This window comes from Ceratotherium simum, chromosome 25 (genome assembly GCF_057802395.1).
Source record: "Ceratotherium simum simum isolate JZ-2026a chromosome 25, ASM5780239v1, whole genome shotgun sequence".
NCBI lineage: Eukaryota > Metazoa > Chordata > Mammalia > Perissodactyla > Rhinocerotidae > Ceratotherium > Ceratotherium simum.
This window is the reverse complement of record NC_141924.1, coordinates 26604322-26626416: the sequence shown is the minus strand read 5'-3', so window position 1 is coordinate 26626416 and position 22095 is coordinate 26604322. Positions and strand designations below refer to the sequence as shown.

The window sequence follows — 22095 nt, the reverse complement described above, 5'->3', positions numbered from 1 at the left end:
ATACGTATTTTTACATAGAAATGGGCAAGTGCCTAGAGTTTTTTTTTAAAAGCTCCCAGAGTGCTTCTAATGTATCCAAGGTTGAGAACCATTGGTCTATAAGAAGAAAGTTGCAATGTATATAACCCACAAAGTGTTTTTATCCAGAATTACAAAGGAATCTTGTAAGTCAATGAGAAAAAGTCAAAGGACCAATATAAAATTGGATAAAGGATTTAAACAGGCAATTAACTAAAGAGAAAATTCAGACCAATAAACATACAAAAAGACGCTCAATTTTCTAATAGGGAAATCCAAATTAAAATGAGATGCTAATTCACACTAAGCAGACTGGCAAAATGACAAGAGTTTGGTAATGCTGTGAAGCAACGGGGACTCTCAAACAGTGCTGGTGGGAGTGTAAATTGGTACAGCCCTGTGATGGTTAATTTGATGTGTCATCTTGACTAGGTTATGGTGTCCAGTTGCTTGGCCAAACACAAGTCTAGATGTTGCTGTGAAGGTATTTTTTAAGATGTGATTAACATTTAAATCAATAGACTTTTTTTTTTTTTTAAAGATTTTATTTATTTATTTTTCCCCCAAAGCCCTAGTAGATAGTTGCATGTCGTAGTTGCACATCCATTCCAGTCGCTGTACGTGGGACGCAGCCCCAGCACGGCCGGAGAGGCGGTGCGTCGGTGCTCGCCCGGGATCCGAACCCAGGCCGCCAGCAGCAGAGCGCGTACACTTAACCGCCAAGCCACGGGGCCGGCCCAAAATCAATAGACTTTAAGTAAAGCAGATTACTCTGTGTAATGTGGGTAGGCTTCACACCCAATGAGTTCAAGGCCTTAAGAGCACAGACTGAGGTTTCTCAAAGAAGCAATTCTGCCTTAAGATTGCCCTGCCAATATTTTCAGTTTGCTGGCCTGCCCTGCAGATTTCACGCTCAAGACTGCAACATCAACTCTTACCTGAATCTCTAGCTTGCCAGATTGCCCCAGATTTTGGACTTTCCAGCCCCAACAACCTTGTGAGCCAGTTCCATAAAATCTCTCTCTGTCTCTCTCTATCTCTGTCTCTCTCTGTCTCTCTCTCCATATATGTATGATACGGTTTGCGTGTGTGTGTGTGTGTGTGTGTGTATACAGAACCTCTTGGTTCTATTTCTCTGAAGGACCCTAACTAATACAAATCCATTTTGAAGACGGACAAGGTCTAGAAAAGTTGATGATGGGCATAGCCAATTTCAGTTCTAGGTACGTAGCCTGCAGTCCTTCTCAAAGGGGGAGTACTTGAATTTTGGTCAGGAGGTGTAAAATGGGATGGAGGAGTGGAACTTCTCCTATGTGTTAAAGAGTATGGGGTGGGTGGGGGAAGTAAAAATGTTAAAATGTGTTAAATCAGAGATAGAGTGTATTTCATGCTGCCATATGATTTTCTGCACTTGTCTGGATGTTTGAAATATTCCATAACTTATATAAAAACAATTTTAAAGCAACTTCTGTTAAATATGGTGGTGATAGAAATGGCCCTGACCAGTCTGACAAACTCACTTAAACTCAAAGTGGAAAAGGCAGCGTGCTCAGCAGAGAGCAGCAATGAATGAGGAGTGGGTTTAAGGGGAAAGCAAATAACACTCAAGAGAAGCCCAAGACTTTCAGAAGTCCCTTCGTGCATAAAACTTCCTTTGATTTTAAAGATGGCGCGTTCATCATTAACTGGCAAAGGAGAGAATACACATCTGGCGGATTAACATGAGATCCCCAGGACACCACTGGTTATGTTAACCTTCATCACTTGGTTAAGGCAGTGTTTGCCAGGTTTCTCCACTGGAAAGTTACTATTTTCTCTTTTCCTGAAAGTTATTGAGGATCACCTTGAAAGATATTATAAAATAAATGGTTAACTTGCTATAATATCAGTAGAAACCTTTGATGATTATTGCAATGTGTTTTATGAGAAGCTGAAAGAAGATAGCATACAGCAGGGAAAAACTACACAAGGACTTACGTGGGACGGAGGCAGGAAAAAGTAAACAAGAGATGTTGCTTAGTCCCTCTTTGTTCCCTGTTTTTTCTACTTTGCCTTCTTGTCTTTGTCTTGAAAGTGTTTTTTCTTCCTCTGCTGTTAACTGGCTCCTGCTAGGTCCAAGTGGGCAGCAACCATGCCTCTATTTGTTAATCATTGTATCCCCAGGGCCTACAACATAGTCAGTGATAAATAGATATTTAATGAAGAAGGGAAATGAAAGGGGGAGAAGTGAGAGAAAAACAAAGGGCGAGAAGAAAAGGGAAGAGAAAAGATGAGACAAAAGAAGGAAATGACTGACCATAACAGATATCAATGTATTCTTTAATATTTATTTTGTTTCATAATCCTAAAAGCTGCATTGATTTATATTTTCTTTCTCTCTCAAAATATTTTTCTAAAACTAGATTTTTTAAACTTGATATCTCTCTAAATTTACTTTTTTTCTATGAATCAGTTGCCCTAAATAAATAAAAGGTCTACCCTGCCTGCTTTAACCCAAAACAATTAATTTTGAATGGTGAAATTTCTAATTCCCTAGGAGATGAATGCGCAAAACTTTTGGCTGCCCTCATAATGTGTACTGAGTCTGATCATCATTTTCTTTAATTTGTTTACTCATTCACTCACTATTGGCAAAGTGAAACACTACTTGGGAGCCATCCGATTGAGTGAAGGGCTCAGGCCACACAATGCGGGCAGGAATCTGCAGGTGGAAGGGTCAGCAGCAGGACTGGCGTCCCACGGTCAGGTGTGTGTGGGCTTGGCATGGCTACATACTTCAAAGGTTGTGCTCCAGAACAGCAACCTCACCTGCCCCCTCCTCGTGAGGAGAGCCTTGCATGTGAAGGGAAACTGGTCTGAGCTTGGGTGCCAGCTCCTCTGGGAGTTGTATACCGGTGCTAGGAACACCAGCTGCCCAGCACTACTAGCACTTGCAGCCCTTGTAGAGGCAAGGGAGCCAACAGGCCCAGCAAGCTTGTTGCCAAGCAACCCAGAGAGAGCCACAGGGATGGTCCAGCAGACACTCTTGTTTGTTTCACCACAGTCAGTCAACATTTATCAGTAAACAATTATTGCACTTTTATTTACCTTGCACTTTATAGCAGGATATCAAATACACGGACACAAATACCACAATAAAGGACGATCTGTAATATATACTATATGAGTAGTCCAAGTATTACTAATAGAGGAGTTTTTTACCCTTTCTCATGTTTTTGGTCTCAGATTAAATACCACTTCCTCAGAAAAGCCTTCTCTGACTTCCAGAAGGAGGCCAATTCACTAAACACACATTTGCTGAATTACTGATTATTTTTGAAATTTTCATTATATACAAGTTCCACTGCAGTCATTTTGCCACAGCTGTTTTTCTCCAAGGATTTATCAGTTCAGCTCTGTTGACTACCAATTTTGAGTGTATTTCATATTAGGAACTCCTTGAGGGTGAACTTTCCATTAAAAAGGGTTTACTGTCTTTTCTGTTTTTGCAAACTGGAGCTTTCCCTCTACCCCTGCCACTCACTGACAGTGGAACAATTGCAGTAAAGAGTCCGAAAAACCTATTTTAGGTATTGGGCAGTTTTTGGTATATTTGTCACTTGGCAAACTGGTCTTTCGACAAATTTAGGCAAAGTAGATCTTCCTCATCTAAGTTGGTTTCAACATCCACCCCACCATTTCTCTACTACCTTGCCCAGTTCATTTCCTTTCAGCACACAGTGTTTGTAATTATCTCTTTGCTTTCTGGTATGTTTCCCCCCTCTAGATCATCCGTTCCTTTTGGAACTGTTGCATCCACAGCCTCTAGAATAATAATTGGCACATGGTGACACAATACATTTTTGTTGAATAAATGAATGAAAGTTTCAAGAAGGAAAAGATCTCTTTTGTTATATTAACTAATTTAGTCCTCCCAAACCCTAGGAGATAGAGAGTATCGTTGGCCCCACTTTACAAATGAAGAACTCAAAGTCAGAAAGTCCACAGTCACTTCCACAGTTAGGAAGTGAAAGAGTCAGAATTTGAACTCACGCAGTGCCTGCTCCAGAGTCCACACGCTTAACCACTGTGCTAAACCACCTCTAGTAGAACAGAGGCGTCCATGTTACAGAAAGACTCATATGGAGATGTATAGACATACAGGAAAGAAATATACATACATAAATAGAATATTCATAGATTGATATTTTAAATAGTAATAAATCAAGAAACAGCTTAAATGTCCAATTAGGGTATAATATCTAAGTATATGATAAATATTATGTAGCCATTAAAAATATTGCTACTAAAACATTCCTAAGAATGAGAAAATGTTTGTGCTATAATGTTAAGTAAAATACAGGATAAAAATTTTGTATATTATTCCAACTATATTAAAATACATATAAACTTATACATAGAGAAAACAAAACAAAATTTTGTTATTTGAGCTATCTCAGCATTGGAATTATAGTCAATAAATATCCCAGGATAAAGAGAGGTGATAACTAATAAAGCTTGATAACAATATCGATATATAGCAGAAAATAGAATGAATGAAAACAGATGGCTTATAAGAGGGCAGGTAAAATTATAAAAAGTAACCTGTTAGAGTAGTTTTTCCGAGTGTGGCAGAGACCACTCTGTGTTCACATTTCCTTTTCCTCCTGCGCACTGCCAGACTACATTTCCCAGCCACCACTGGAGTTAGGTGAGGTCATGTGACTGTGTTCTAGCCAATAGAATGATGTGCGCAGCATTAGGCCTGGCCCAGAGATCTCCAGTGGATGATCCTCTATGCTTTTTCCCTTTCTGACTTGATGCAGATGTGCCAGGTGACCTTGGAAGCTATGTGTGGAGGAAGGAAACTTGGTCCCCAGTTTACCTCTTGGTGAAGAGCCACATGCTGATCAGGGATGCTTGTTTTGGACTTGACATGAGTGAGAAATAAATTTCTATTAATAAAGATATAGGGACTTATCTTTAATATATTGAGCAATGGTCTCAGAATGTAAAAGGGAGAAAAACAAGTAAATGATAACTGTGTAAGACAATAAGTTAGATTACTACAGAAATACAAAAACAACTAGATATGTGCACTGCTCTCAGATATCTTACAGTGAGGTTGGGAGATTACTATACATACAAATGAACATAATTCTCAGAGCTGTAGACAATAAGTGCCAAATTAATGGTACAGACAATAAATGCTTCTTAAGCAATCAGGATCCCCTTGCCATAGTTAAAAAAAAGCTCACATAAATGGGGGCCAGTTCAGTAACAAGAGGGTTAGCTAGATTACAGATTAAAAAGAAATTGTCAGTTTCATTTTGAATTACTCTGAATAGAAATTGTTAGATCTAGTAATAGTTTCAAAAGATACATCAATAAAACACAAAGTACTTAGTAAATTTAGCAATAGATAACATTATAAGGATTCCTTTATACCACCCTACCTCTATAAAGGCAAACAATTCCAATTACAATACTCTGCTGGTTAGTTTTTTCTATTCTTCTGAGTGAGAAGGGTAGACACCCTGCTTCCTTTGTTTTCAGCTTCACTATACATATATTTTTGGAACGTCTGAATTGGTGCAAATTCTTAAAGTCCAAGTCTATCAATTCAATTACTCATTATTTATTCATTCAAGAAATTTACTATTATGTGCTAGAGAATCTATTATGCACATGCTAGGGAACGACTAGTAGTAGCAACAATTGAGTTAATGAACAAAATCTTTTTTCTCTAAAATAGAGTAGAGTTAGTGTTAAAGCAGGATAGGTGATGTAGACCCCATGTGACAGAATAACTAATGATGGGGAAGTAAGAGATAAGATGAGGAGGAATTTTCCAGGCAGAGCCAACAGGAGAAGTTCATTTCTAGATGGAGAGATATTAGGTGTAAGTACATGGATTTGTAGAACAGCATGGCCTGTGATTCAAAGGCAGGCTTCATGGCTGTGGGACAAAAAGGAAAGAGATGAGGCTGGAAAGAAACTTTGGCAAGGAGTTTGTTTTAGGCTGTTAGTAATGGGGAACCAACACAAGGTTGGCAAACAGCAGAGTAATATGTCCAGATCTTCATTTTGTTTTGGAGGAGTGGAGGTTGGAGATACCTCTGGCAACAGGGTAGCAGATGAAAAGGTAGAATAACAAGCTTTATTTTTAAAAATTTGATTCAATGGAAACATTTGAGGGATGAGGGAGGTGGGGAAAGATTGAATGGCACAGTAGACTCGGAGAAATTCCATGAGGTTTTGTTTTGTCTCATTTGTGTTCTGAGAACAGCGAAGTTCCCGTTCGTACAGATTAACTTCCAAGGGCCTGTGCGTCAATTAGAAATTTTACACAAAACTCACCACCGCCACCCTGTGGAAGTATGGCAAAGAACTGAACTGTGTTTATAAGTCAATATTTAATGCCAGTCATCTAGTTGAGGGGTTCCCAGCTTTTTATCCCCCAAGTCTTCATTATCTACCCTCCCCCCGCAATTGATTCTATGATTTATGAAACTAAAAAATGTCATTTGTTGACAATTTGCTTTCCATTTTTATAAATCAGATACATATGTAATGCCAATCAGAGCTTCTGATCCATAATAATCAACTAGCATTCACATTTTGAGTTGATTTCATTCTAATCAAAAGCAAAGAAGCATGAGGTTTTAATGAGTTTCCTACAGTCTCCATTAGATAAATGGAGATAGATTTGTTAGTTGTTTAGTTTTTTAATAATAAAAATAGTTTGCAAAACCTCAATAATACCTGCAAAGTGATCTAAGTCTGAGGGCCTGTGTTTATAAACCATTGATCTAATCCAGTGGTTTTAAACAGAAGGCGATTGTGCCCCCCAGGGCAACTGGGTAATGTCTGGAGACATTTTTGGTTGTCACGACTTGTGGGGAGGAAGTTGCAACCAGCATGCAGTTGGTAGAGACCAGGGATGCTGCTATAATATGTGCATCCTACAATACACAGGACAGCCCCCACAAGAATGGTCTGAACCAAAATAATAGTACTGAGGTTGAAAACCTTAATCTAGTCCAATCCGTTCATTGTACAAATGAAGAAAATGAGACCCAGAAGACTTAAATGACTTTTCCTTTTATTTTAAAATTTTTAGTTTAATTTTTAATTAGGCAATACATCCAAGGATTCCAAAAATAGAACATATAAAAAGGTATACAGGACTTGAACAGACAATTCTCCAAAGAAGATATACAAGTGGCCAATAAGCATATGAAAAGATGTTCCACATCATTAGTTATTAGGGAAAGGGAAATCAAAACCACAATGAGATGGTTTATTATTATTAGGATTACTAGGATGGCTATAATTTTTTTAAAATGGAAAATAATAAGTGTTGATGAGAATGTGGAGAAATTGGAACTCGCATACATTGCTAGTGCGAATGTAAAATAGTGCAAGCACTGAAGAAAACAGTTTGGTAGTTCCTCAAAAAGATAAGCATAGAATTATCACATGACCCACCAATTCCACTCTTAGGAACATATCCAAAAGAAATGAAAACAGATACTCAAACAAATACTTGTACATGGATGTTCATAGCAGTAGTATTCACAATAGCCAAATGGTGGACACAACTTAAATGTCCATCAACAGATGCATGGATAAACCAGGTGTGGCATATATACACAATGGAATATTACTCAGCCATTGAAATGAATGAAGTACCGGGGCGGCCCTGTGGCTTAGCGGTTAAGTGCGCGCGCTCCGCTGCTGGCGGCCCGGGTTCGGACCCCGGGCGCGCACTGACACACCGCTTCTCCGGCCATGCTGAGGCCGCGTCCCACATACAGCAACTAGAAGGCTGTGCAACTATGACATGCAACTGTCTACTGGGGCTTTGGGGGAAAAAAAAAAATAAATAAAATGAATGAAGTACCACTATATGCTACAACGTGGATGAACCTTGAAAATATTATGCTAAGTGAAAGAAGTCAGACACAAAAGGTCACATATTGTATTATTTCATTTATATGAAACATCAAAAGTAGGTAAATCCACAGAGACAGAAAGCAGATTGGCGGTTGCCAGGGATTGGGGGTAGGAAGAAATGGGGAGTGACTGCCTAATGGGTACAGGATTTTCTTTTGAGGTGATGAAAATGTTTTGGAACTAGATAGAGGTGGTGGTTGCAACAACACTGTGAATGTACTAAATGCCACTGAATTGTATACTTTAAAATGGTTAATTTTATGTTATGTGAATTTCACCTAAAAAGAAGTAAAAAAAAAAGTATACAATGTGAAAACCTTATCTTTTGTCTGCTTTCAGCCCAGTTCCTACCACACCCGTAGGTAACCAGTGTTCTTAGCATCTTAGGAATCCTCCAGTACTTTGATGCACATACAAACAGATGTCATCCTCCTCCCTCATTTTTTTACACAGAGGTAGCACATTATATAAATTATTCTGTGCCATGCTTTTCTCAGCAATTTATCTCAGAGATCTTCTGTGACATGGACACTCTTGAATATCACAGGCCAGTTATTTAGTAAAATGTTCCTCAATCTGCTTTGTTGATAGTTCCTGATTATTAGATTCAGATTATGTGTCTTTGGTAAGAATACCATAGAAATGCATCTTCTCATTGCATCTTATCAAGTGGCACACTATTGAATCTGTCCCATTGCTAACGACGGTCATTTGATGATCGGATTAAGGTGGTGCCTGCCAGGCTTCTTCACTATAAAGTTCTTTTTCCCCTTTGTAATTACTTAGCAATCAATCATATAATGTGCTATTAAATATAGTATAAATGTTTTCAGTGACATATGCTGCTATCTCACATACTGCCCTTTTTATATAACCTCATGCATAGGAATAAATTTTCTGTGTCAACGCAGATTTTCAGTCTCACCTGTCTCCCAGGTCCTGCCTCTGCAGTGACTGATTACTCCATGTGGTTCCAGGTTCCCACACCTGAGGCTCCTCCCACCCCACTAAGCTGTAAGGCCTGGGAGCTGATTTCCTAAGCTACGCCCAGGTGCCACGACTTTTGGTGTGGGGAGTTAACTCCGTACTGGGGGGCTTAAACTAGTAGGGGCCAGGAGATAAGACAGAACCAGCAGATAAATTCCCTCTCAGTACCTCCCTGTGACTGATGTTCTAATGCATAATATTTCGATAAAGCCTGTCCAGAGATATCCTGCATGGCCAAGCAACTGGCTGTTTCTATGAAGGAGCAGTGGCCAGTTCAATAATGTAAAACCTAGTATTTGCTTCTCATTCCTCTCTGTCTTACCTTTTTGCTTCACTTTTACTGCCCTGGAATTGTGCCTGCCAATAAAGCACTGACATTTAAATTTTTCCTCCGGGTCCATTTTATAGGGAACATGGGCTTGACACCATGGGAGGAATTTCTTTCCGATCAGACCAATAGAAACAACTGTGCTTTTCCTGAATAATTACAAAAATATATTATGGAAACTGGATCATGTAACCAATCATTACTCTTTGCTAGGACTCTATAGAGTTTAGAGATAAATGCGCAGCCCCTCAGTAGCCAGTGCATAAGGCAATATAATGTAGATGTCTGTATTCTAATGTTATATCTGGTTCTATTACTTTCCCTTCATCCTTCACTACTTCATTATTTCTTTTTGTTGTTTTTTATAGGCCACTTCAAATCACTTGTAGAATAAAGCAGAAGATAAAGAATGTAGCTTAATATGAGAAAAGCATTCAACGGAAAGAGGCTATTCTGGGTCTATCTCTAGCTCAGGGTATGACCATACTTTCATCATCTACAAAATTAGAGGTTTAGACGAGGTATCTCTAGGGTTCTGTCCTAAGTTTAAAATTCAGTGATTCATCAACGCTGACTCAAGAACTGGAGCACACTTAGCTCCTAACCACAACACCAGGTTTCCTATGAGGTCTGATTCTCTCTCTACAATGGTAGAAAGAGTATGCGCTTTGAATCACCAAAAAGACTTGGATTCTAATCTAGGTTTAGAGGCTGTATGATTGAGGAAATTAATATATTTGGGTCTTAATTTCTTCACTAGACAAAATACGTCTCTCAGGTTTGAGATAATGTAAAGCTCCTACCAGACAGAGGCACTCAAATCTTGCCTCCCTCCCACCCCTTTAAATCTACTCTGGCCATAACTGATTCTGACCATAATCATAGAAAAATAAAATGTTGAGACTACGGGAACAAAGAAAATAAAAGGATGGGGCCGGCCCGGTGGCGCAAGCGGTCAAGTGCACGCACTCCGCTGCGGCGGTCCGGGGTTTGCCGGTTCGGGGTTCGCCGGTTCGGATCCTGGGCGCGCACCGACGCACCACTTGTTAAGCCATGCTGTGGCGGCGTCCCATATAAAGTGGAGGAAGATGGGCATGGATGTTAGCCCAGGGCCGGTCTTCCTCAGCAAAAAAAGAGGAGGATTGGCGGATGTTAGCTCAGGGCCGATCTTCCTCACAAAAAAAAAAAAAAGAAAAGAAAAGGAAGAGCTCATCAATTTCAAAAGTAACTTTCTAAACTTTATCCCCCTTCATCTTGCATTTATATTTGTACTTCTATATATTTGTTTATTTGTACTCAAACACATTTTGAGGAGAGGCAGCACTGTGTAAAGGAAAAAATCTCAGGCTTTGGAGACATTTCACCTTCTACACGGCCTTCAGCAAAAATATATAACCCCTCTGAATCTGTCTCCTCATCTCGAAAATGGGGCTAATAATGCCTACCTGGAAGTGCTGTAGGATTTAAATAAGGTAAATTACATGAAATATCCTGGCATAACATGGCAGGCACTAAATATGTATTGGTTCCCTTCTTCTCAAAAAGGTTTTCAAGTTCCATGAGGGCAGAGATCACATCCATTTTATGCACCTCACTAAATATTTCTTGGTCATTTAATAAACTACTTTTTAGATATTTGTTTATCACTGGAAGTTTTGGGTTATATGCTGCGCAGCAGTAGAAGGCCTTACCGAAGTGTTCACCCTAATTAATAATTAGGGACCATTTCCCCAGAACGTGCTCAAAATGTAATCTATCTCATCTTCAGAAAATATAAACCCTGTTACTTCCTCCATATTAGAACCAATTATTCTGACGGGTATTCTGTTGAGCCATAGGGAAACATGGCAATATATATTTTTAAAAGCCTTTAAAATAATAATGCCTTTAACCCAGGAATTATATTTCTAAGGATTTATTTGTAAAGAATCAAAGATACATTCAAAGACTCGTGTAAAAGTATGTTCAAAGCACATTGTCTATAATGGGGGAAATGGAAACAGTAGAATGATTAATAAATTATCACATACTCATAATATAGAATAAAAAATGCATAATAGACATTAAACTCCATTTTAGAAGAATAATTATATGAGAATTTGCTCAATATAAAGTGAAGAAAAGTTTGAAAACTAGATGTAAAATCTTGTAAAAAAAAAGTGCATGTGTTACAATAAATAATACACCAAAAAAGTTGACAGTTGTTTGATTGGTGATACTAGTGATTTTTGTTTTAGAACTTTATATATTTTCCAAATTCTCACAAAACGTATGTATGGCATTTATAATTAGAAAAATACCAATCACCTTATGCCCACTTTATTTTCGATAAGGTAAGATTAATATTTAACATGAAGACAAAAAACGACTTTAAACACAACTATCATTATGTAGATTATGGTAATATTTTGTTTCACTGCACTGAGAAAAGAGCTAAAAAAAAAAAAAGTCAGACTTCTAAAATAGCTATTGATCTTTCAAAAGGCAGCTTTATGAAGCAGAAAAAGCCAAGAGTTTTCAGGTTGAAACCTAGCTGTGTGGCCCTGAGCAAGTTACTTGCTGACCTGTTTCCTCATCTCTAAAATGGGACCATAACCACCAAGTCACAGACTGAGTAGTAAGATTTCCATTATAATAATTGTGACGGACCCTGGCACATAGTAGGAACTCCAAGTCTGTACAAAGGCTAAATATTCACTAAACGATCCTGAACCAAGGGAAAAACCTACTGAACTTTGGGGTAAATAATCCCAACTGCTTGGCATAAACTACTCTAAAAGAAAATTACTGTGGTTGTCACTGTTCTCCAACATTTACATGGACAATATTAAAATAACAGTTAATATCTACTGAGCCCTTACAGGCCAAGCACAGTCCCAACCTCTTTCACATTAATTATTTAAACCTTACAACCCTGTGGACAGTACTAGAGTTTTTAAAGCCACGTACAACTGAGGAAACAAAGGCCTTAGGGGGTTAAGAAACTGCCCGACACCATCTCCATGAGATGGACGGACGTTCTGAACTCAGGCTGCCTCCCAAGTCTTACCCACTACTCCATATGTCTCGACACGCAACATTTAAACCTCAGTTCCAAATTCATCTCCTTAGGGCCGCAAAAGCAAAAACAAAAAACTTACTACTCTGAGCGCGCTTCTCCGAGAACTGCATTTAGCATTTCAGATCAGAGTGAGCTCAAAGTCTGTACCGGGGGAAAAAGAAGTGCGATTCTGACAAACAGCGTTACATCAAAAGGGTCGATTGGTGAAAGAGCAAACATCCCCACGTCCTTAATTACAAATGCACGTAAAACGCCTGTACCGGGTCTCCGCTGGCGATGCAAAAGGAACAGAGCGACAGGGAGACCACCACACCATATTCTAGACTCAATTTGCCCTCATCTAAAATATATTCTGTACTTGACTTTCTTCGGTGCGTTTCACCTCTCTTAGTCTGGTCTCGCTTCTCTCACTTCCTTTAAAGTGGTTGAAATGAGCGTTACAGAAGAGAGAACAGTCAGGTAGACGGGGACCGTGGCAGAAGAGCCCCCAAATTATACAACCCGTGGGAAAGTGAGGAAGAAACTCGAGAGCCCCGAGTGTGTAAAAGGGGCTCTTAAAGGTGTAAAGGGACAAAGGAAACTCCCCACTGGCTTAGGGCGCGCAATTACGTCCTGTCTACAGGGTACAGAGCATCTCTCGGAAGAATCCTCGAGGCAGGTGACCAGACGAGAAGCCCGCGCCGACCTCACTGCCTCTGCAGCCTCGCAGGCACGCTCCCGCCTGAGTTCAGCCGCCTTTGGTTTCCCACAGGCCGGCGCGCCCCCGGGAAGGCACAAAAGCGCGCCTTACTACTCGTTGCCAAGAGACACTGCCCAGCCACCTCCTCCAATCAGCACGCATCTCTTTGCGTCCAATCACAGAAGCTAGAAGAGCTGAAGTCGGAGGTGAAAGGTCACACTGCTGTTCGGCGGCCATTTCTCTTGAAGCTCCCCGGTTCGGCTATTGCCGTAGTTGCTGCAGTCACAAGGGACGGACGACAGCTGGGTGGGCGGCGAGTGGCCTGCAGCATTTGTCGGTAGTCGTGATGGTAAGGAGGAAGAGAACGGACGGAGTCGCCGGAGAGAGAGAGAGGGCGGGCGACTAGCCTCGCCGGGCCTGGTGGCTGGTTCGCGCGTTTCCCATTCATCCGCGTGAGGCGCCGCGAACCCGGTCGCCAGCCCCTTTCTCCCTGCTCCGGGGGTCTGAGGCGCGCGCTCCTCCCAATGCCTTCCCCTCCCCGGGAGTGCCCCTGTCCCCTTCCGTCTTTTCTTCGTCTGCAGCTGAGCCTGAGATATCTTTACTGGCTGGGGCCACAGGGTCGGGGGGTCGGGGTAAAGATGAAGCGGTGTTTCACGTCCCGCTTATCACGCTCCAAAATCGGTGTTCTTTCCAGGATGTTGGGGCTTCCAGCCCCGCAGCCCTCAGGAACCCAGAACCCAGGCTTTGGAGCGTTCATTTGTTCGTTTAGCAAATAGTTATTGAGCGCATGCAACCTGCCAGATACTGTTCTAGGCGCTGGGAATATAAGGTGAAAAGTGCTGAAGCGGACCCTTCTCTAGGTTAACTCAGTCGCGTGTGGAAGACAGACGTTAATCACATAATAACAGAAATATGTAATTGCAAATAGTGTTAAGTACTAAGAAGGAAGCAACAAACAGGATGCTGTGAGGGGGCGCGATGGTATATTAGAAGAGTGGTCAGGGATGGCATCCCTGGGAGGAGGGATTTAACCTGAAACCTAAATGATATGAAATAGCCGCTAAAAGAGCAGGAGGGAAGGTGTACCAAGCACGGGAAACGGGAACATAGGCCCTAAGGCCGGAAAGAAAGCTTGACCAGTTGGAGAAATTGACAGAAAGCCACAGCCGCTTGCAAGAATGGTGGTTATGAGATAGGGTCGGATAAGATCTCTTCAGCCTTATTAGGAGGGCTGGATTCTACTCCAAATGTAATTGGAAGCCATGGAAGTATTTTAAGCAGAGACATATGAGTGATACAAATAATACTTGCCGGGTGGATAATAAGTTGGAGAAAGAAGAGAGTGAAAACGGGAGACCCATTAGGAGGTTATTGCAGTAGTCTGCGTGTCTTTTGAGATCACTGTGAATATGCTTATGGTAGACGGGTTTAGTAACCAGGTTTTTGGTGCTTTTCTTTCTTTGGGCTGATGGGTGAGCAGAAGAGTGAGGGAAGGAAAAAGGTGAATTCACTGGGGACACTATTGGTTTGCTGAATAAACATTAAGTGATTGCCCATATGTAGGAGGCACTGCTAAGTCAAGTTAAGACCCAGTCCTAGTTCCTAGAATTCAAGTGAAATTTTGTCAAGTGTAATCTGCCCCCTGCTTCCTTCTGTAGCCTCATATTTGGGACTCTGACAATACTGAATTGTTTGTATATCCCTGAGATCACCTTGTTGCTTCACTCTTACCTCCTTTTGCATAGGCAGCCTCTTCTGCCTAGAGCAGCCCTTTTTCCCTCTGGGAAATACCTCTCATCCTTTTAAAATAGAGGCATTACTTATTTCAGGCAACCTTTCCTTTTCTCTTAATCCTAGATTGGTTTGGTACCTTTGTAAACAGCACATCACCTCTTACTACATTGCAGTACACATAATTGTCTATTTGTATGTGTTTTGCCCCTTCCTCTCCCACTGTGAGCTTCTTGAAGACAGGCAGTGTCATCTGCATTTCTTTTTTTTTTTTTTTTTTTTTTTTTACTGCCTTTATCTTTGTTTCTTTATAGCCTGGAACATTGAGTGATGCATAGTAGGCATTCAGTGTTTCTTAAGTGAATAATGAATACTTTTATAAGTTTTGATGTGTTGAAGGTGAAATTGTCTTACTGGGTATTTAAATTTCTCTGATGCTCTTCAACAAATAAAAGTGAAAATTATGTAGTAAAGTGAGAGGGTGTCAAGAGTTTGCTTCATTTTGATACCTTCAAATATTGGTGATTTGGTAGAGGAGGGTAGGTAGAGGAAGCCGATCTAAGGAAAAATAATCAATTGAGTCTTTTTTTTGTTCTTTGTGCAGAGTTTGCCCCTCAATCCCAAACCTTTCCTCAATGGATTAACAGGAAAGCCAGTAATGGTGAAACTTAAGTGGGGAATGGAGTACAAAGGCTACCTGGTATCTGTAGATGGCTATATGAACATGCAGGTAAGCTAAAGAGTTATAAGATCATTAAATGATATTTATTTTGCTTCATCTTACACCTCAAAGGTTTAGTGTGACTTAGAGGAATACAATCAATTAAATTGACAAACATAAAGCCAAATTTAGGAATAAAGTCAAGGCCAAGGAAGATGTTATAACTGTGATATACTATGTATGAAACATGGTGTTAAACCAAAATTCAGCCGCAGATTTGGCTCCTAGTGGTTAAAATGAGAAGAGCTCAGGCAATTGATTCACAGTGCCATAAGGAAAACACACTAGTTTGTGGAAAAAGTAAAACATTTCCCAGGACTTAGCTCTGAAAGAAATTTTTCAAGTGAAATTCTTAAGTCTTTTAATAAATGCTTACGGCACAACATCAGAGTAATTCCATAAAAGCATTTCTTGAGGAAGAAGACAGATCAGCCAAAGGATAAACTAGCTTCTGTAATTATTTCAGCCAGGTTTTTTTCTTTTTATTGTGGTAAAATATATATAACATAAAATTTACCACTTTAGCCATTTTCAAGTGTACATCTGTCATTAAGTACATTCATATTGTTGTGCATCCATCACTATTATCCGTTTCCAGGACATTTTCCATCATGCCAAAGTGGAACTCTGTACCCCTTAAACAATAATTCCCCGTTCCCCTTGCCCCTTGGTGAACACTGTTCTTTCTATCTCTATTCTAGGTGGAATCCTCCAATCTTTGCCCTTTTGTGTCAGGCTTATTTCATTTAGCATGATGTTTTCAAGGTTCATCCATATTGTAGCATATATCAGAATTTCATTCCTTTTTATGGCTGAAATAATATTGCATTGTATGCATATACTGCATTTTACTCCATTCTTCTGTTGGTAGACATTTGAATTGTTTTCACCTTTTGGCTGTTGTGAATAATGCAGTGAACATGGGTGTACAAATAGCTGTTAGAGTCTCTGCTTTCAGTTCTTTTGGGTGTATATCCAGAAGTGGAATTGCTGGATCATACAGTAATTCTTTGTTTTATTTTTTGAGGAACTGCTATACTGTTTTCCACAGCAGCTGCACCATTTTACATTTCACCAGCAATGCACAAGGATTCCAATTTCTTCACATCCTCACCAACACTTGTTTTTCTGTTTTTTGATAATAGCCATCCTAATGAGTGTGAAGTGGTATCTAGTTTTGATTTGCATTTCCCTAATGATTAGTGATGTTGAGATCTTTTTATGTGCTTATTGGCCATTTATATATCTACTTTGGAGGAATGCCTATTCATGTCCTTTGCCCATTTTGAAATTGAGGTGTTTATTTTTTGTTGCTTGATTGTAGTAGTTTCCAGCCAGATTTTTGAGGAAAGAGTTTGAGGTATTTTCCTGAAGCGCAGGTATTTATGTGACTGATTAATGGTAGATGGATGAATTTTAAAGGTTACCTAGATAGGTGGTCAATTCAACCATGACTCCAAGTGTTCCATACAGGTAGATCTTGTAGGTAGAGTACTAACAGCAGCACTTGTAGGCAAAAAGCTGAGATTTTCCTTAATTTAAGAGTTTAACACCTGGGCTGGCCCCATGGCTTAGCGGTTAAGTGCGCGAGCTCTGCTTCTGGCGGCCCGGGGTTCGGATCCCAGGCGCGCACCGATGCACCGCTTCTCCCGCCATGCTGAGGCCACGTCCCACATACAGCAGTGCAACAATGACATACAACTATCTACTGGGGCTTTGGGGAACAAAAAAAGGAGGAGGATTGGCAATAGATGTTAGCTCAGGGCTGGTCTTCCTTAGCAAAAAGAGGAGGATTGGCACAGATGTTAGCTCAGGGCTGATCTTGCTCACAAAAGAAAAAAAAAAAAGAGTTTAACACCTGAACAGATGACATGCAGGTCCCCAGAGTTCTTACAGAGCATGGTTTTGGCCTGGAAAATCCCCAAGCAGGAATGAATCATTTACTAAGGCCATAGAAAAATCTGAAGAGTATACCCATTGTGCTGAAAATGTTCCAGGCTTAGATAGTGGTGATGGTTACACAACTTTATGAGTATACTAAAAACCACTGACTTGTACACTTTAGAAGTTAACTTTGTGCTATGGGAATTATATCTCAATAAAAGAAAGGAATAAAGAAAACCCACCGAATATTTGGTTTAAAAGTAATGTAGCTTCCTTGTGAGCCTGCCAGAGTTATGAAATGTATCTCTCTAAGTAACTAACCATATTGATGATGCTTTTGAGTTTGTTCACTCAGCAAATATTTATTGAGCGCCCATTATGTGCCTGGCACTGTGAATACACCAATGAACAAAACAAAGTCCCTACCCTCAACGAGTTTATGTTTTAGTGGTGGGAGATGGAAATAGAATATGATATGATTTCAGGTAATGATAAATGCTATGGAGAAAAAAAGCAGAAACAGGAAATAGAGTGACAAGAGTGTGCAGTGTTAGACAGGATAGCCAGGGAAAGCCTCTCTGAGGAACTAAATTTAAGCAGAGACCAGAATTGAGTGAGCAACTGAAGAGTCTCTGGGGAAAGAGCATCCCAGTTTGAGGGAACAGCAAGTGCAAAGGCTTTGTGGCAGGAATATGCTTGGTGTGTTCAAGGCACGGCAAGAAGGCCAGAGCAGAGTGAGTCGGGAAGAATGAGGGAAAGGTTGGAATGGTCGTCATAGAGGGCCCTTTTAAGTGATAGTAAGTATAAGGACTTTAGATTTTGTTTAAAATGTGATAGAAGGCCTTTGGAGGATTATTGTGTAATTTAGAAACCAGTTAAATGTTGGTGAACATCTGCCAAAAATAATCACTTTAAAAAAAAATTTTACTTGATGTTAATACATTATTTCTGAGAGCTGTTACATGCCAAACTAAGTCTCAGGAACCACATATGTTTCAGACAGAACCATATCCTCTGGGTATAGGAGGTTACTTCTGTTTTCTACAGGAGAGGGAAAAACATGCAGTAGCAGTATTAATTCATTAGCATGTTTTAAATGCCTTATCTCACATCCCCTGTAAGCCCTATTTTTCTTTCCCATTGCCACTTGCCTAGTTAATGGAGGAAACTTACCTCTCTCCTTTCTCTCCTCTTCCTTTCTTTTGTGAGTCCTGGATAGCACTGATTATGATTTTTTAAAAATTACAAGTAAAGTTGATTACCTATATGTAGAAGGAAAGCTAAACATTGTGATGTAAAATTAGAAATAGTAGAGTTCCTTGAAATAACTATAAAGGTCACTCTTAATTGTTTAACCTCCTCTTAAGAAATTGTTTTTCTCTGTTTATTAGCACACAGTTTTTTAAAAAAATTCTTATTCAGTTACTTGGTTCAGTTGTTGACTAGTATAAAAGTATTTGGTATTTTAGCCATAGCTTTTGTACCACTGAGTTCCTCAATATGATATAACTTATTATTCCGAGAAAAGTTAATGTCTTGTTCTTTAGAACTGAATTTTTAGATAACTTTTTAATTGTAATTTATTCATAAATTGAAGACTGTCTTCCTCGACATTGTTTTAATGTCTAAGAGAAAGAAATATTACATAACTGAAAGATTTAAAAAATTATGTTGAAAGAAGCTTTATTATATATTAGTTCTGCATCCATCAATGTTAACTTTACTGAATGTTTATATGAAACCAAAAAGTACTGCAATATAATAGGAAGCTGATCTTCTAATTATTATAGATAAATGTGAGTTGTTGGTATAGAAAGGTCTCAGTTAATAAGTTCTCTTGCCAATATTAGGTGTGTTATACTATTTTCCTCCTGTATAATTATAATAATATATTTTCTTTTTATTTAAAGCTTGCAAACACAGAAGAATACATAGATGGAGCATTGTCTGGACATCTGGGTGAAGTTTTAATAAGGTAACAGAACAGCAGTAGTATATGTAAGGAGTTACTGGTGAGCATTAGAAATACCTGTTTAAATAAATTTTTTAGTACCTCAATTTCGGAATTACTTTTTTTAATCACTATTAATTTGACATAATATTCTACAACTAGACTTCAAGAGTCTTTGAAATTTTTAAACTTGACAAAGAAGATTTTACATTTTTTGGAGCTGTTCATCCTTAAGATTTTTCTAGTGTTGATATTAAACTTTCTAGCTCTCAGCTATAACCTTTTTCAGTGGTTTTAGTTGGAGAAGCTTGGTTTTGAATTTTAGTTGGGTCTGGTTAGCTTTAGTTGGCTGCTGTTAGAGATTTTTGTTATACTCATTTTCTAGAACTAGCTTCACACCTCCAAATTCTAGTCATTATTCTCTTTGGAAGATCAGAGCGATACCATTTTATAACAGCCACATGGTAAAAAAAATAAGTGCTGTACGCTTTTTAACAAATCAATGGTAAAACTTTTTTTTAAAAAAGAGAAAGAAATGATATATTGTAAATTTAGCCGTCAATATTTCTGTAATAAAAAAATATAGTCTAGTAATAGTAATTCAGATCTTATATGGTTTATGGTTGGAACAACAAAATGAACTGTTTTTCTATTTACAGGTGTAATAATGTCCTTTATATCAGGGGTGTTGAAGAAGAGGAAGAAGATGGGGAAATGAGAGAATAGCATCTTTTGTGGGGGATTTTTTATATATATTTCTAGACAATAAAGATCTGTTTGTTTTTCACCTTGACTTGTGAACTATTCATATTCAGATATTTACATGTAGAGCTCAAATGTTGAAACAATTGAAAGATTATTCACAGAACTAATGCTTTAAAAGCCACCCAAGTTGGTTTTCTTTTGTCAGCCCAATAATCTATTTTTTTTCTATAAGGGGAAATCATTTATATGCTTTATAAATGTCTATGAAAGTGAATTTCAGCCCTTTTCTTATAATTTAACTGAGACCTTTTAAAAGCAACTTGTTTTAAGTTACTGAGCCACTTTTGACATGTATAAAGTTAAATATTTTCTTAGAATTAATATATACTGTATTATTTTACTTAATAGTCAACAAATTACATGTTAATTCTCTATCAATGTAAGTTAAATAATGTACTTATTATAGCTAAAATTGAAACATCACCTGAAAATTAAAATGATTGTGGATATAGAGTATAACAGAAATTGTGAATTGACATTTAGGCTGAAGGCATATGATTTGTTCACTTGAGAGAATTAAGTTTTCTGAACAGAACTCCTTAAATGTGAATTAAAAACCAGTCTCACACTTATGTTCTGAGAACATAATCTAGTGGTTTTCATTTAAGTTTTAAACTCAAAACCTTTTAGATATTTTATACGTTGTTAAAATGTGTATTCCACGGTGATAAAATGTATGCTATGAACCTTCGTGCTGACTGGTTGGAAAAAAAATAGATCATTTAAAGTCTCATGTTGTCAGAGAATGCCTTTATTGCACTTTAATGGTCATTCACCATATGGTAACATCAGTAAAGTAACCTTGGATGTATCCCCAAGTGGGACAACTCAAAATATAGATATAAATGTTTAGCTGTATAGAATGATACTTAGGATATGATAATAAAAGGCTTCAACAAAAGAAAATCACTCCTATCCCCAGTGCTATAACCTTTAGAATAAGGGCCTGTTTTCTTCAAATTGGTTAGGCCAACATATGGGGCAGAATATTGCCATTACTGAAAACCAGAATCTATAAAATATGCCTAAAACATTCTGGTAATAAATGAAAATATTCAAGTGAAAAAATATTCTTCCTCTAGTGGTTTTGTTCTTGTATCGTTGACTAAATGTAGTTCATGTTTATTACCAGATGGAGGTTTTGAGCGATAGACAAGTCGTCTCCCCAGCTGAAACAAAGGAAAACATACTTAATGTTCTTCAGCATCACCATTTTCTATTGAAGTATAAGTAAAATACTAATATTAACTTGATTTTTCCAAGGAATAATATGGTTTAAAATAGTAAATAATCAGTTACAAAGGGATTGATAACCTAATGGATGTCCAGTATGCTAGGCAAAGTTAAATAACAAATTGAGCACCATAATATGCAGAAGACAGAGCAGTTAGGTTTTATGGGGAAGTGGGGAGATTTAGGTAAAGTCATCAAATAGTGTATGTTTCAGATAAGATCACCCCAGAAAAACACCATGTTTGAGGCCAACATTTCATTTCTCAGTAACTGCCATAGCTACTTTCTCCTCCATTGGTTAGAAAATACTGCCTTCCTCTTCTGAGCACCAGTTGACTGGCATTTAAAAATCCTGTTAAACAAAAACTTGAGAAAACCATGTACTATCTTAAACACTAGTAATCCTCTTGGCTTTTGGCATTGTTCCCACCAGGAGAGTCTTATGGAAACCCCTAGATTCACACCTGTTCATTCTCTCTGGGGCATATACTCAAGTATATCATACTACTCATTTTTCTCTTTTAGTCTTTTTTTCACCATTTATTTTTTGTTTCTGTTTTGCTTTTTTATCTGAATTTGTATAAATAGATAAGAGAAGTATTATATTCTGTAATATAAAACAATTATATTCTGTTGGACATGAGACTTGATGGGACATCTCCATTGTCTCAAAAGGGGCACTGTCCCTATGTGAGACTGTCCCCTGCATTGCAGAATGTTTGACATTCCTGGCCCCAGGGAACTAAATAACAATAGTACTCCTCCCCATCAAAAATATGCTTAGGGGACTAGAATCCCT

The 22095-nt window shown here is 38.6% G+C and overlaps 2 protein-coding genes across 3 annotated transcripts in view; one reads left to right on the top strand and one right to left on the bottom strand.

Moving 5' to 3' along the window:
- The window catches only part of SNRPF (small nuclear ribonucleoprotein polypeptide F), a 32636-nt gene extending 12545 nt beyond the window's left edge, over positions 1–20091 (top strand). The window contains exons 2-5 of the mRNA XM_004417972.3: positions 13084–13360; positions 15347–15472; positions 19258–19322; positions 19958–20091. Coding sequence (XP_004418029.2) covers positions 13084–13360; positions 15347–15472; positions 19258–19322; positions 19958–20024 — 535 coding nt within the window. The 3' untranslated portion in view covers positions 20025–20091. The remainder of the gene's footprint in view (positions 1–13083; positions 13361–15346; positions 15473–19257; positions 19323–19957) is intronic.
- A 959-nt stretch (positions 20092–21050) lies between these two features.
- The window catches only part of CCDC38 (coiled-coil domain containing 38), a 42330-nt gene continuing 41285 nt past the window's right edge, over positions 21051–22095 (bottom strand). Inside the window, exons 14-15 of one of the 2 annotated variants that reach the window (XM_087449075.1) lie at positions 21580–21582; positions 21051–21232 (exon numbers count right to left, since the gene is read on the bottom strand). In XM_087449075.1, the coding sequence (XP_087305201.1) occupies positions 21119–21232; positions 21580–21582 (117 nt within the window). In that variant the 3' untranslated portion in view covers positions 21051–21118. The remainder of the gene's footprint in view (positions 21233–21579; positions 21583–22095) is intronic. The other variant, XM_087449076.1, reaches the window with a different exon arrangement.